Source organism: Giraffa tippelskirchi, chromosome 2, assembly GCF_054371585.1.
Source record: "Giraffa tippelskirchi isolate mGirTip1 chromosome 2, T2T-mGirTip1v1.2.pri, whole genome shotgun sequence".
NCBI classification, from domain to species: Eukaryota; Metazoa; Chordata; class Mammalia; order Artiodactyla; family Giraffidae; genus Giraffa; species Giraffa tippelskirchi.
This window is the reverse complement of record NC_137276.1, coordinates 113,309,205-113,322,231: the sequence shown is the minus strand read 5'-3', so window position 1 is coordinate 113,322,231 and position 13,027 is coordinate 113,309,205. Positions and strand designations below refer to the sequence as shown.

The 13,027-nt window shown below is 41.5% G+C and overlaps 1 protein-coding gene across 2 annotated transcripts in view; it reads left to right on the top strand.

The window, feature by feature from the left end:
* GALNT2 (polypeptide N-acetylgalactosaminyltransferase 2) overlaps window positions 1-13,027 on the top strand; it is a 183,011-nt gene that overhangs the window by 132,906 nt on the left and 37,078 nt on the right. For both annotated transcript variants that reach the window (XR_014078078.1, XM_081574387.1), the window contains exons 4-6: window positions 7,916-8,014; window positions 8,272-8,339; window positions 8,585-8,650. Coding sequence is in view for 1 of the 2 variants with exons in the window: in XM_081574387.1 (XP_081430513.1) it covers window positions 7,916-8,014; window positions 8,272-8,339; window positions 8,585-8,650 (233 nt within the window). In the remaining variant the exon portion in view is untranslated. The remainder of the gene's footprint in view (window positions 1-7,915; window positions 8,015-8,271; window positions 8,340-8,584; window positions 8,651-13,027) is intronic.

The window sequence follows — 13,027 nt, the reverse complement described above, 5'->3', positions numbered from 1 at the left end:
AAAGCTATATGATCTTCTTAATAGATGCAAGGGAAAAAAATCATAAACTTTATTTGACACTTGGAATTTCCCTAATCTGATTAAATTCAGTTCAGTCACTCAGTCGTGTCTGACTGTTTGTGACCCCATGGACTGCAGCAGACCAGGCTTCCTTGTCCATCACCAACTCCCAGAGTATACCCAAACTCATGTCCATTGCGTTGGTGATGCCATCCAACCATCTCATCCTCTGTTGTCCACTTCTCCTCCTACCTTCAATCTTTCCCAGCATCAGGGCCTTTTCCAGTGAGTCAGTTCTTCACGTCAGGTGCCCAAAGTATTGGAGTTTCAGCTTCAACATCAGTCCTTCCAGTGAACACCCAGGACTGATCTCCTTTAGGATGGACTGGTTGGATCTCCTTGTAGTCCAAGGGACTCTCAGGAGTCTTTTTCCAACACCACAGTTCAAAAGCTTCAATTCTTCAGTGCTCAGCTTTCTTTATAGGCCAACTTCCTATCCATACATGACTATTGGAAAAACCAGAGCCTTGACTAGATGGACCTTTGTTGGCAAAGAAATGTCTCTGCTTTTTAATATGCTATCTAGGTTGGTCATAACTTTTCTTCCAAGGAGTAAGCATCTTTTAATTTCATGGCTGCTGTCACCATCTGCAGTGATTTTGGAGCCCCAAAAAATAAAGTCAGCTACTGTTTCTACTGTTTCCCCATCTATTTGCCATGAAGTGATGGGACCAGATGCCATGATCTTAGTTTTCTGAATGTTGAGCTTTAAGCCAACTTTTTCACTCTCCTCTTTCACTTTCATCAAGAGGCTCTTTAGTTCTTCACTTTCTGCCATAAGGGTGGTGTCATCTGCATATCTGAGGTTCTTGATATTTCTCCCAGCAATCTTAATTCCAGCTTGTGCTTCATCCAGCCCAGTGTTTCTCATGATGTACTCTGCATATAAGTTAAATAAGCAGGGTGACAATATACAGCCTACATGTACTCCTTTTCCTATTTAGAGCCAGTCTGTTGTTCCATGTCCAGTTCTAACTGTTGCTTGCTGACCTGCATACAGGTTTCTCAAGAGGCAGGTCAGGTGGTCTGGTATTCCCATCTCTTTCAGAATTTTCCACAGGTTATTGTGATCCACACAGTCAAAGGCTTTGGCATAGTCAATAAAGCAAAAATAGATGTTTTTCTGGAAGTTCCTTGCTTTTTCGATGATCCAGCAGATGTTGGCAATTTGATCTCTGGTTCCTCTGCCTTTTCTAAATCTAGCTTGAACATCTGGAAGTTCATAGTACACATATTGCTGAAGCCTGCCTTGGAGAATTTTGAGCATTTCTTTACTAGATTAAAGGTATCTGTAAAACATCTATGGTAAACATCATGCTTTATGAGAATTGAATTGCATTCACTTTGAAAATGAGATGTTCTCTACTACCTTTTTTATTACATATTGCGTTGCAGGCCATAAACAGTGCCTTATTGAGACAAGAGCTGTAAATGTAGAAGTGGTGTAAAGAAAAGGACAAAATGTGGATGAATCAATGTGTGGAAAATCCAAGAGAATCAACAGATTCTCTGGAATAAGAGAGCTCAGTGAGGTTGCTGAGTACACAGTCCATGGACACCAGCCATGGCCAGCAGTGGCCTGTGAGCTGATTAGATTGTTTCTTCTGTTAAATGGTGCTCATACTCTTTGTCCACTATTTGTTAGGTTTTTACCTCGTTATTATTCGATGATAGGAATTTATATATTTTGGATAGTATCCTCTATCAGCCATAAGTACTGCAAAAATATTCTGCAAGTCTGTGGCAGATCCTGTTATTTTGTTTAAGATGTAGTTTGTCAAGTATACTTTTTAATTTTGATTTTTCAAACTGTGGCTCTGGGATAATATTTTAGAAAGGGGTCTTTAATAATCAGCTCATAAGCATATGAAAAGATGTGTTCCCTCTCTAGTAAACAGGGAAATGAAAATTAGAATACTAAGAGGCTATTTCATACCTATCTGGTGGGCAAAATGTCAAAATTTGATGGTATCAGGGGATGGTGAGAATTTGGAGCACTGTGAATGCTGCCCTTGTGGGTGGAGTGAAGCTGGGAACAGCCTTCGAAGATCAGCTTGGTGAATAGCATAAATCTGTGACTAGGAGTGTCTGCGGGCAAATGATGCAGAGAAACTTTTTCACATATGCAAAAAGACAGTATCCACACTGCATTATTCCTAGCAGAGAGATTGACTGTCAGCAAAAAGGGATTGGATGTGGTGTGTTCCTACAAGGGACAACTGTGCAGTTGTGGGTGTGAATGAAACAGAGCCATGTGTGTCAAAGCAGGTACATTCCCCAAAGTGGAGAAAGCAAGCCACAATGCAGTGTCAGCCATACACAAAACAATACTCCATTCTATTTATGAAGTGGCTCAGACGGTAAAGAATCTGCCTGGAATGTGGGAGACCTGGGTTTGATCCCTGGGTTGGAAAGATCCCTTGGAGAAGGAAATGGCAACCCACTCCAGTATTCTTGCCTGGAGAATCCTATGCACAGAGGAGCCTGGTGGGCTACAGTCCATGGAGTCACAAAGAGTTGGACACAACTGAGCAACTAACACACACACACACACACGCACACACAAACACACACCCGTGGTTTGTTGAAGATGTACTGAGGAATACTGATGAACCAAACTTAGGATAGTGTTACCATTGGAGAAGATGGGATTTGAGGTAGGAAAGACGTACCAGGACTTTAACTATTATATGTCGAGTTTTACTTCATTTAAAAAATCTTAATCAGGTACCAGTTTTGCAAAGTATTAAGATTTGAAAAAGTGGAATGGAGGGTGCTTAGGTGCTTGTATAACATCTTCTAGATTTTATGTTTGCAATACCTTGCACACATAATCATGATGATGGTGGTGGTGACAACCTGGGAAAAACCTGGCCTGCTGCCTCTCTCCCCAATAGGCCACAGGATACTCATTACCACGCCTGAGTTGATCATGGTCCAAGACTTGATCTTTAGCTTTGCTAATTTGTTTTTCACAACAAACTGTGGAAAATTCTTAAAGAGATGGGGATACCAGACCACCTGATGTACCTGCTGAGAAATCTGTATGCAGGTCAAGAAGCAACAGTTAGAAATGGACATGAAACAACAGACTGGTTCCAAATCGGGAAAGGAGAAGTACATCAAGGCTGTATATTGTCGCCCTGCTTCTTTAACTTACATGCAGAGTATATCATACGAAATGCTGGGCTGGATGAAGCACAAGCTAGAATCAAGATTGCTGGGAGAAATATCAATAACTTTAGATATGCAGATGACACCACCCTTATGGCAGAAAGTGAAGAAGAACTAAAGAGCCTCTTGATGAAAGTGAAAGAGGAGAGTGAAAAAGTTGGCTTAAAACTCAATATTTGGAAAACTAAGATCATGGCATCTGGTTCCATCACTTCATAGCAAACAGATGGGGAAACACTGGCTGACTTTATTTTGGGGGCTCCAAAATCACTGCAGATGGTGACTGCAGCCATGGAATTAAAAAACGCTTGCTCCTTGGAAGAAAAGCTATGACCTACCTAGACAGCATATTAAAAAGCAGAGACATTACTTTGCCAACAAAGGTACATCTAGTCAAGGCTATGGTTTTTCCAGTAGTCATATATGGATGTGAGAATTGGAATATGAAGAAAGCTGAGTGCCGGAGAATTGATGCTTCTGAACTGTGATGTTGGAGGAGACTCTTGAGAGTCCCTTGGACTGCAAGGAGATCCAACCAGTCCATCCTGAAGAAAATCAGTCCTGTATATTGTTTGGAAGGACTGATGCTGAAGCTGAAACTCCAATACTTTGGGCACCTGATGTGAAAAAATGACTCATTGGAAAAGACCCTGATGCTGGGAAAGATTGAAGGCAGGAGAAGAAGGGAACGGCAGAGGATGAGATGGTTGGATGGTATCACCAACTCGATGGACATGAGCTTGAATAAGCTCCGGGATTTGGTGATGGACAGGGAGGCCTGGCATACTGCAGTCCATGGGGTCACAAAGAATTGGACATGATTGAGTGACTGAATTGAACTGAATTTGTTTTTACTTGTTTATTTTTCTCCCCATGCTTTGCTTTGTTTTGTTGTCAGCAAATCAAAGCTAGATTTGTCTCTCAGGGGCAGACTCAAGTTAAAATCACAGACAGAATAAATCCAAAATTTATTTCTAAAATTTATTTAGGTCAACAATTTCTGAAGAGAAATACACATGACAGCAACCAGAACCTTGAAATACTGTGAATGATCCTGGTATTTCCCCTCCAGGTGTTTCATGGGAAGCTGAGACCCAGCCAGCAGGCCCACTGTGGACACACAGCAAGAATCCGCTGCCATGGAGACTGACATCCAGGGTCCCCATTTGCTGGAAATTTACCCCTACGTGGGACCCCAGGGTGTGATTAGAGCACGGGCTGGTGTTGAATGCTTAGGGTTGTGGGGTCTTCACTTCCCTCTCCAGGGACCCTGCTGGTGTCAGAGAGGGGTTGAGCCCCAGGTACTTGGTAACAGGAACATGCCTGGGTAGATGCCTGTTGATACATAGCAGCCAAGTACATATGATAACCCTTATTAGGATGACAGCAACCTTTCCAGTATTCAGAGTGCTTCTTTGTTACTTGATTGTCCCATTAACCATGTAAAATTGTAAGGGCCGGTTTCACAGATGAAGAAGGATGTAGTGCCTCAGATCACTCAGTTACCAAGGTTACCACAGGCCAGAACATCAGTGGGACTGGAAGGTAGGTTGAGGGCATGGGGTAGACAGCATATTTCTGTACCCCTCTCCACACCATGGGGCAGCCTTCCATGTTATTAAACGGAGCCCCTAGCTTCCCAGTCTGAGGACATGTGGTATTTGAATATTTCATCAATGTCTCAACCAAACCTACGTATAATATTTGCATCCGAGACAAGCCTCCCCAGAGACAGGTTCACTCTGCACCCTGAGGGCTCAGGTGCTCAGTGCACTAGACATCAGCTGATTGAGAGATCAGATACCATGGCCGTCTCACAGAAATTTAAAGCTCAATAAGATATTTTTAAAAATCTTTGTGTGTCCAGTTTTTTAAAGTACTGGACAGGAAATTACCAGAATGACCCATGGAAACTCAAGTGCACTTGACTCACAGCTACCCTCCACATCACACTGCTTCAGCTGCGTTGTCTTGGAGGGAGAACAGAACTGACTGCAGACTCTCCATGCTGCTGATGCCAAATAAGCTCCGGCTTCTACTCAGGTCTCAGAGATGCTCCAGCATGAAGCTGCCCCCGACAGCTAGCCCCCTAGTGGGTTTCTATATCAGGCAGGTGTTCTTTCACCAGCTCTGAAGCAGAGAAGGCTGCTTGGCAGTGACAGAGCTCTTTAGGTGCAAGATTTATTCTGTTTCTTTTTAAAGAAATTCTTCAAACAGCCCCTCCTTTTTCTTGGCTCAGTATGAAGACTTAGGATCTGAATTCATATACATACATATAACACTCTTAAACTCACGAGGTATGAGTTATTTCTCAGTTTTTACTTGTCATCCCTGTTTATCTTAGAAATAGGATATACCTCTTAAATTTCCTAATTGCCAATTCCTAGCAAAACTTGGTGCCTTGTGACTGGAGAGGAATTTTAATAAAATGATGTGAATGCTGCGTTCTGAAAAAAATGTGTCCAAAGCCCCTTGAGAATTCAAAATGCTCATGGAAGACGAGGCTTCCTGCAGAGAGACAGAAAACGAGGGACTAGGACATGATTGCATCGGCTGAGTTTACTATGATTTGAGCCTGAAGAATGCTCCCTTCTCTCCTTTTGATTTTTCACGTGGCTGCATCAGACAGAGTTCAGCAAATCTGCTCAGCCAGCAAAGCGCCCGCCTCAACTGTGTGGAGTGGAGTCTGATTGCAGAGAGTATTGGCTCCTATCCTGGGGTTCTTATTTCATTAGCGTTGCAGATTGGGTTCTTGGGAATGACATTTGTTGGTTATTTGTTTACAGTTGAACCTTGCAGATTCTTACTTCCTTAATCTAACAATTGACAAATTCTTAAAACTGAAAAAAACAAAAAGAACACCCTAGCCTATCAATCTACTTGTCATTAAAGACTTGACATTAATTCCAGAATGCATTCTTTTCCCCGACAGCGACTGGTATAGTATGTCGTTTTCTCACAGTTAATTAAAATCCAGCTATCCATGTAACTAAAATAAACAGAAGAAGCCCATTTTGTGATCTGACCTAATTGCTTTTTAATTGTACTGCTTTTCTTGCTCATTTTCAAAATTTGCTCTCTGCAATAGTTTTCCCAGTTCTGAGGGAAAATCTGTGTCAACCATTTTCCTTTATGGCGCTGCTGAGCTCCAAATATATTAATCTTTCTCCTTTTCCTACTCATTTCTCATCATTAAGATGAATAGTTTTAATTCTGGGAGCAGATCACTTGCAGCTGTGGTCAATTACATTAAGAGCTAAAGAGTAAAGCAAGTTCTTCAAAAAATATTTGTTTGGCTGTACTGGGGTCTTTGTTGTGGCATGAGAACTCTTAGTTGTGGCATGTGGAATCTAGTGCCCTGACCCAGGATTGAATCCAGACTCCCTGCGTTGAGAGCACTTAGCCACTTAGCCCCTGCACCACCAGGAAAGTCCCAAGAGTAAAACAAACTCTTGAAAATACATTGGCCCAATGGAAAGTGTTCCACCTTCTTTGATACCAGTGCAGGGGTCCCAGATGGTGAACACAGTGTGGAGGGACCACATCCCTAATGGCTGACTGATGGTCCCCACCCTACTGCAGGCAAGATCATCGCTGTCTCCACCTTGGGTCAAGAGCTGCTTCCAGAGGCCAGAGAGGCTTTAGCTGTCTGTCCTCACCCCTTTTCCCAGCTAGCATCAGTAGTACCACCAGCCTGATAACTCCCTGAATGCCCTCATGCCACACTTTGTTCGCAGCAGTCCTCAAGAGCTATAAGCCTGCCCGGGGGTCTTGTTCTCTCAGGATTCTCTGGAGCATCACCTCTCTGCTGGCATGTTCTTCAAGGTCATGGAGTTTTTGAGGGACTTGCAGTGTCCCTTATGTTGTACCTGCTGAGTCCAGTCTCCTTTTGCTGGTCCTTTCTGTTGCCTAGTGGGTGATGGCTCAGCATCTTCAGCCCAGGGCTCTAGAGTCCTGTGTTTTGAAACAGCTGTTGGGGCCCTCACAGCCTTGTGTCTGTCTGCAGGGAACAGACTTGAAAAGTGCCTGTTGTAATCTGCCCACAATTTGCAGGGACTTGGTTCAGCATGGTCCAGGTTCTTTCAGTGCTGCTGGAAGTGGAAGGGGAGCTGATGGGCTCAAGGGCCCAACCATCCTTCCCTCCCCCACAGCAGCCTGCACCACTGGCACCTAGGATGACACGGTCTAGCAAGGTGAGGGGCATGTGCCCTGCGATCCAGGACTGGGGTAGAGCCAGATACCAAATACAACTCGGCTAAGAATCCCAGCAATCCACATGCTTGCTGCAGGCAAAGTAGGAGAGAAGAAAAGAGCAGCATCACACAGCTGATTGCACCCCTCAGAAGTAACCACTGTGAATTGTGAAAAGCACATCTATATAGGTGTATCAGCATGTGCGACTAAATGGGAATTCACTGTTTCAAAACACATTTTTTTTTTAACACGTTAGAAAGATGTTCTCAGTATGTTACTTTTTGCTGAATTTTAAATTGTTGCTTTGGTTGTATTTTTCTGTTTCCTGATGTACCATTGTCACTGTATCTCAGAATAGACCAGTGCCTCCTACAAACAACAGGTTCACCCCAAGTGCTGTCCCGCAAGGCGAGCTGCCCACGCTGTCAGGGGGCTCGCTAGGGTTGGTCTCAGCTCATGGCTGAGGTCACTCTTTCTCTTCCTGTAGGTGTCAGCGGAAGCAGTGGCGGGTAGATCTGCCAGCCACCAGTGTGGTCATCACATTTCACAATGAAGCCAGGTCGGCTTTGCTGAGGACAGTGGTCAGGTGAGGCCCGCAGCTGCCACCCGTTCCCACCCACTGCAGCTTAGAGGGGCATCCCTGGCAGGGATGCAGGACAAGAGCCAAGTGCCCAGCACAGCCAGGCAAGGGCTGTCTTTGGGGGAGCAGACAGGGCCCCTGACTGTGCAGCGCAGGAGTGGCTGGTGGCTCCTCCTTCCAGGACTGGGGCCAGGGGATGAGAATTTCCCACCCCCGTCACACCCCTGAAAGGCCTGCAACTTTATCTTTCTGCCTTTCCTCAGTGTCCTTAAGAAAAGCCCGCCCCACCTGATAAAAGAAATCATCTTGGTGGATGACTACAGCAATGACCGTAAGTAGAGACCAATCCCCCACCCCCTCCTTCTGGTCCTTCTCCTGGGCACCAGCCTTTCTGGGCTGTGGGTGCTCAGGACAAGTTTCAAAAAAAGGCCTCAAGAAGTGCGAGGGGCAAAAAGAGAGCCTCTCTGATGCCCCAAGGGGCTCATCAGCCCGTAGGTGATGGAGAATCACCATCCATGCCCCCCAAGCCCTTCATAAACTTGAGATTCAAAAGCTTTGCTTCTTTTCTTTTCCCAGCTGAAGATGGGGCTCTCTTGGGAAAAATTGAGAAAGTGCGTGTACTCCGAAATGATCGGCGAGAAGGTAAGACTTCTCTTAATTCAATATCAAAACAGTTGAATTCTGATTTTTCCTGAACCAGTAATAACGTGAAGAAATGTTTCAGCTACAGGAACAATTAACTGTCTCGTCTTTTGTCTGCCTCACTCCAGCACAGCCTCTTGGGAGCCTCTCCCAGCAAACATAGGAAGGACATTAAAAGCTTACCTAATTGAAATTGTGCACTACGGCTAGAGTTCAAATTACATTGTTATTTATGTATTAGAAAACTGGCTTCTCTCTTTCACAACCTAGGAAATCTTATCAAGTCCCTTGAGTGCTAGAATTAAGAAGAAAAACAGAGATTTAGTAATGAGAACTTTAATGACTCCATGCTTCAGGCATCTGATAAAATAACTGGGATTCAAGTTTGACAGCCTGCCCAAGGTGAACCATCCAAAAAGGGGAAAGAGCACTGTTATTACATGCTTATTGGATTTGCAAATGCCAGCCTTGAAACCTGCTGTCAGTCTTATCTTTGCTGGAGCTGGGCTCATGGAGTCCACTTTATTGGCAGTTATAAGAGAGACTCCAGAGGGGAAAGCATTACTTTGAAGTGTCTGGAAAGGAAACTGAAATCACAGTGTAATTAACATCCAGGGCATCCATGCTGGTAGAGAGCTGATGGCTGGATTCTTGGCTCTTCCAGGGTCCTGAGAATCTTTCTGTAGGGAAAGTGGCAGAGCTTTAAAATATGTGCTGTTTTTGCTATTTGAGGATGACTGTTGATCCTGGAGTGGTGGCTGTGCCCTTTGATCAGTGAACATTGTCTTTCATCTGGTCCCCTGTGCGCTCCAGCTGGAGTCAGTTTTTCTTAGCAAGAATCTAATCAGACAATAAAGTGGGTGAGCCTGTTAGGGCAATGTCATCAACATCATATTTTAACCAACAAAGATCACCAATCCAGATGTTCAAGATGCATAAACAATGGGGTCAGCCTTGCCCCTAACCAAACTGTTTGCTGGACTTACATCTGTCTCCCAAGCTTAGAGTAAACCAAAATCTTGCACTGTATTTGCCCCCAAAGAAGTTACATAATAACTTGTTGAATTCAAAACTAAAGTGTCTCTAGCATGGGGAAAAAAAGAAGATGAGGAGGAAAAAAAAGGAAAGAAATTATCTTTCATGTTGGCCGTTATAACTGGCAAACCGCATGTTAGCCTTATCAGAGAGTGCCTTTAACCTGCTTAGAAATCAAAAACAGTGTTTCTAAAAGAAACTTGCCATTTGCTTCAAGTTAGGCTGTTCATGTGGAGAGCACACATTATTTTGAGAAGGAATGAAGAGGAGCAGCTGTGGGAAGCCAGATTGTGGTAGACCTATGTGGAACACATGAAGAATGAGATAGTTGAGTCAAAAAATACACAAATGTGTGTGTGCGTGTATCCCACATAGTTAAACATATACAGAAGTGCTCATAGCAATGCTGCTAGATCACAGAGCAAGCCAATTGCATGAAATCTTATAGTGAAGGAGCAACCTTGGGGTCATTTAGTGCTGGGAGTTAATTGTGCCAGTGTTCCTTACCTGGCTATTTATTATAATCACCTAGGGAACCTAAAAGAAGACCATTCCTTGATGCTACCCACAATTGAATTAGAATTTTTAGATGTCTAGAGGTGGGTCCTGGACATCTGCATTTTGATAATACTGATGTACTTTGAAAGTTTGAAAACCTAGTTGTTGTTTTACAGATGGAAACATTAAAGTTGAAAGAAGTTAAGTGGCTTTTTCAAGATCATCCAGCTATTTAATGACAGTGGGGCCAAAACCATATTCATAAGCCAAGTTCTCAATTTGTCCCATGTACTTTTTGTTCCTTTGTTTCTACTGTCCTGCCTGATTAATTGCTTTTTTCCAGATTATTGATATATAATTGACATAAAATATTGTATTCATTTGAGGTATACAATGTAGTGATTTGATATATGTATATATTGTGAAGTGATCACCACAGTAACCTTAGTTAACACCCTTCACCTCACACAGCTGCAAGTTCTTTTTCTTGTGATGAGAACTTTCAGGATCTACTCTCTTAGCAACTTTCAAATATACAATACACTATTATTAACTATGGTAACCATGCTGTACATCACATGCCCAGAACTTTTATCTCATTAACTGGAAATTTGTACTTTTTGACCACATTCACCCATCCCCCTTCCCTCTAGCAACCATCAATCTGTTCTCTTTGAGTTAATTTTTTTAGATTCCCATATTAGTGAGCTCACAGAGTGTTTGTATTTTTCTCTGTTTGACTTATTTCATGTAGCATTTTGCCATCAAGATCCGTCCATATTGTTACTGCAAATGGCAGTGTGTGTGTGTGTGTGTGTGTGTGTGTGATATTTTCTTTATCCATTCATCTATCAGTGGACATTTAGTTTGCTTCAGTGTCTTGGCTATTGTGAATAATGCTGCAGTAAACATGGGGATGCATATAGTAATTTTTATTTCCTTGGAATTGCTAGATCATACGGTAGTTCTACTTTTAATTTTTGAAGACTGTCCATACTGTTTTCCACAGTGAATAGACGTATTTACATTCCTACAAACATTGCACAAGGGTTCCCTTTTCTCCACATCCTTACCAACACTTGATATCTCTTGTCTTTTTGATGACAGACATTCTGTGAAGTGTGAGGTGTTTTGGTTTGAATCCCCAGATGATTATGATTATAATTATGATTATATAATCACATAATTATATAAAATTATATGATTATATGAATATCATAAAATATATATCACATAATTATATGATATGAGTTATATGATTATATAGTTATATGATAAAAATGTGATTATAATTATATAATTATAATTATGATTATACTCCTCTTTATGTTGAGCACCTTTTCATGTACCTGTTGTCCATTTATATGTCTTCATTGGAAAAATGTCTTTTCAATTCTTCTGCCCATTTTTAATCATATTATTTTGTTTTTGCTATTGAGTTGTGTGAGTTCTTTATATATTTTGGACTCTAATCTCTTATCAGTTATGTGATTTCCAAATACTTTTTCTCTTTCTATAGATTGCCTTCTCATTTTATGAATAGTTTGTGTGTGTGTGTGTGTGTGTGTGTGTGTGTGTACGTGCACGTGCTCTGCAGAAGCTTTTTAGTTTGATGTAATCCCATTGTTTATTTTTGCTTTTGCTGCCTTTGCTTTGGTGTCAAATTTTAAAAAAAGATTATTGCCACCACTAATGTTAAGAAGCTTACCTGTATTTTCCTCTAGAAGCTTTATGGCTTCAAGTCTTAATTTTCAGATCTTTAATCCATTTTGAGTTGATTTTTGTGTATGATGTAAGATAAGGGTCCAGTTTCTTTCTTTTGCATGTGGCTGTCCAGTTCCCCAACACCATTTATTAAAGAGAGATCCTTTCCCCATATGTATTCTTAGTTCCTTTGTTGTAAATTAATAGCAATATGTGTGTGTATGTTTATTTCTGGGCTCTCCATTCTGTCTCATTGACCTATATACCTATTTTTATGCCAAGGCCATACTGTTTTGATTACTATAGCTTGGTAATGTAGTTTGAAGTAATTTTTGTTTATTTTAGTGTTCCATTTTCATATTTTTTGTAGCTTTTTAGCTACAGACTTCTTATAGTGGTTGCTCTGAGTGTTACAACATACATTTTTAACTTGCAACAGTCTATTTAGAGTCAATTACAACTTTATGTAAAACCTTAAAACAATTAATTCCATTTCTATCCCTTGTCTGTATATTGTTGTTGTCATATATCTTCCTTCATTTGCTGTTATGATATGGTTTAAACCCCAAAATACAGTGTTAAAACGTTTGCTTTAAATAATCAGTTATCTTATAAAGAAATTAGAATATATAAATAGACTGTAAAATTTATCCTCGTATTTTTTGTTTCTAGTATCTTCATTTCTTTCCACAGATTCAGCTTTCTGTCTAATATCATTTCCCTTCAGCCCAGAGAACCTTTAAAACTTCATTTTTCTTGTAGGCAATAAAATCTCTCAATTTCTAATTGTCTGAAAAGTCTTTCTTTTTTCTTTGAATAGAATTCTGAGTTGACCATTGGTTTTTCTTTCAGCACTGTGAAAATGTCACTCCACTGTCTCTGGCCTCTGTTTCTCTGTTTCAAATGTAGTCATCTGTACTGCTGATTCCTCATATGCTGTAAGCTGTTTCTTCTCGCTGATTCCAGATTGTCTCTTTATCTTTGGTTTTTAGCAGTTTGACTGTGACCTGGTTATTTTGGATTTGCCTCTTATTTATCCTGCTCCAGATTTGCTGATCCCTTTGAATTTGTAGGTTGAAGTTTTCACCGAATTTGGGAAATCTTTGCCCTTCTATTTCTTCACATGTTGTTTTATGCCTC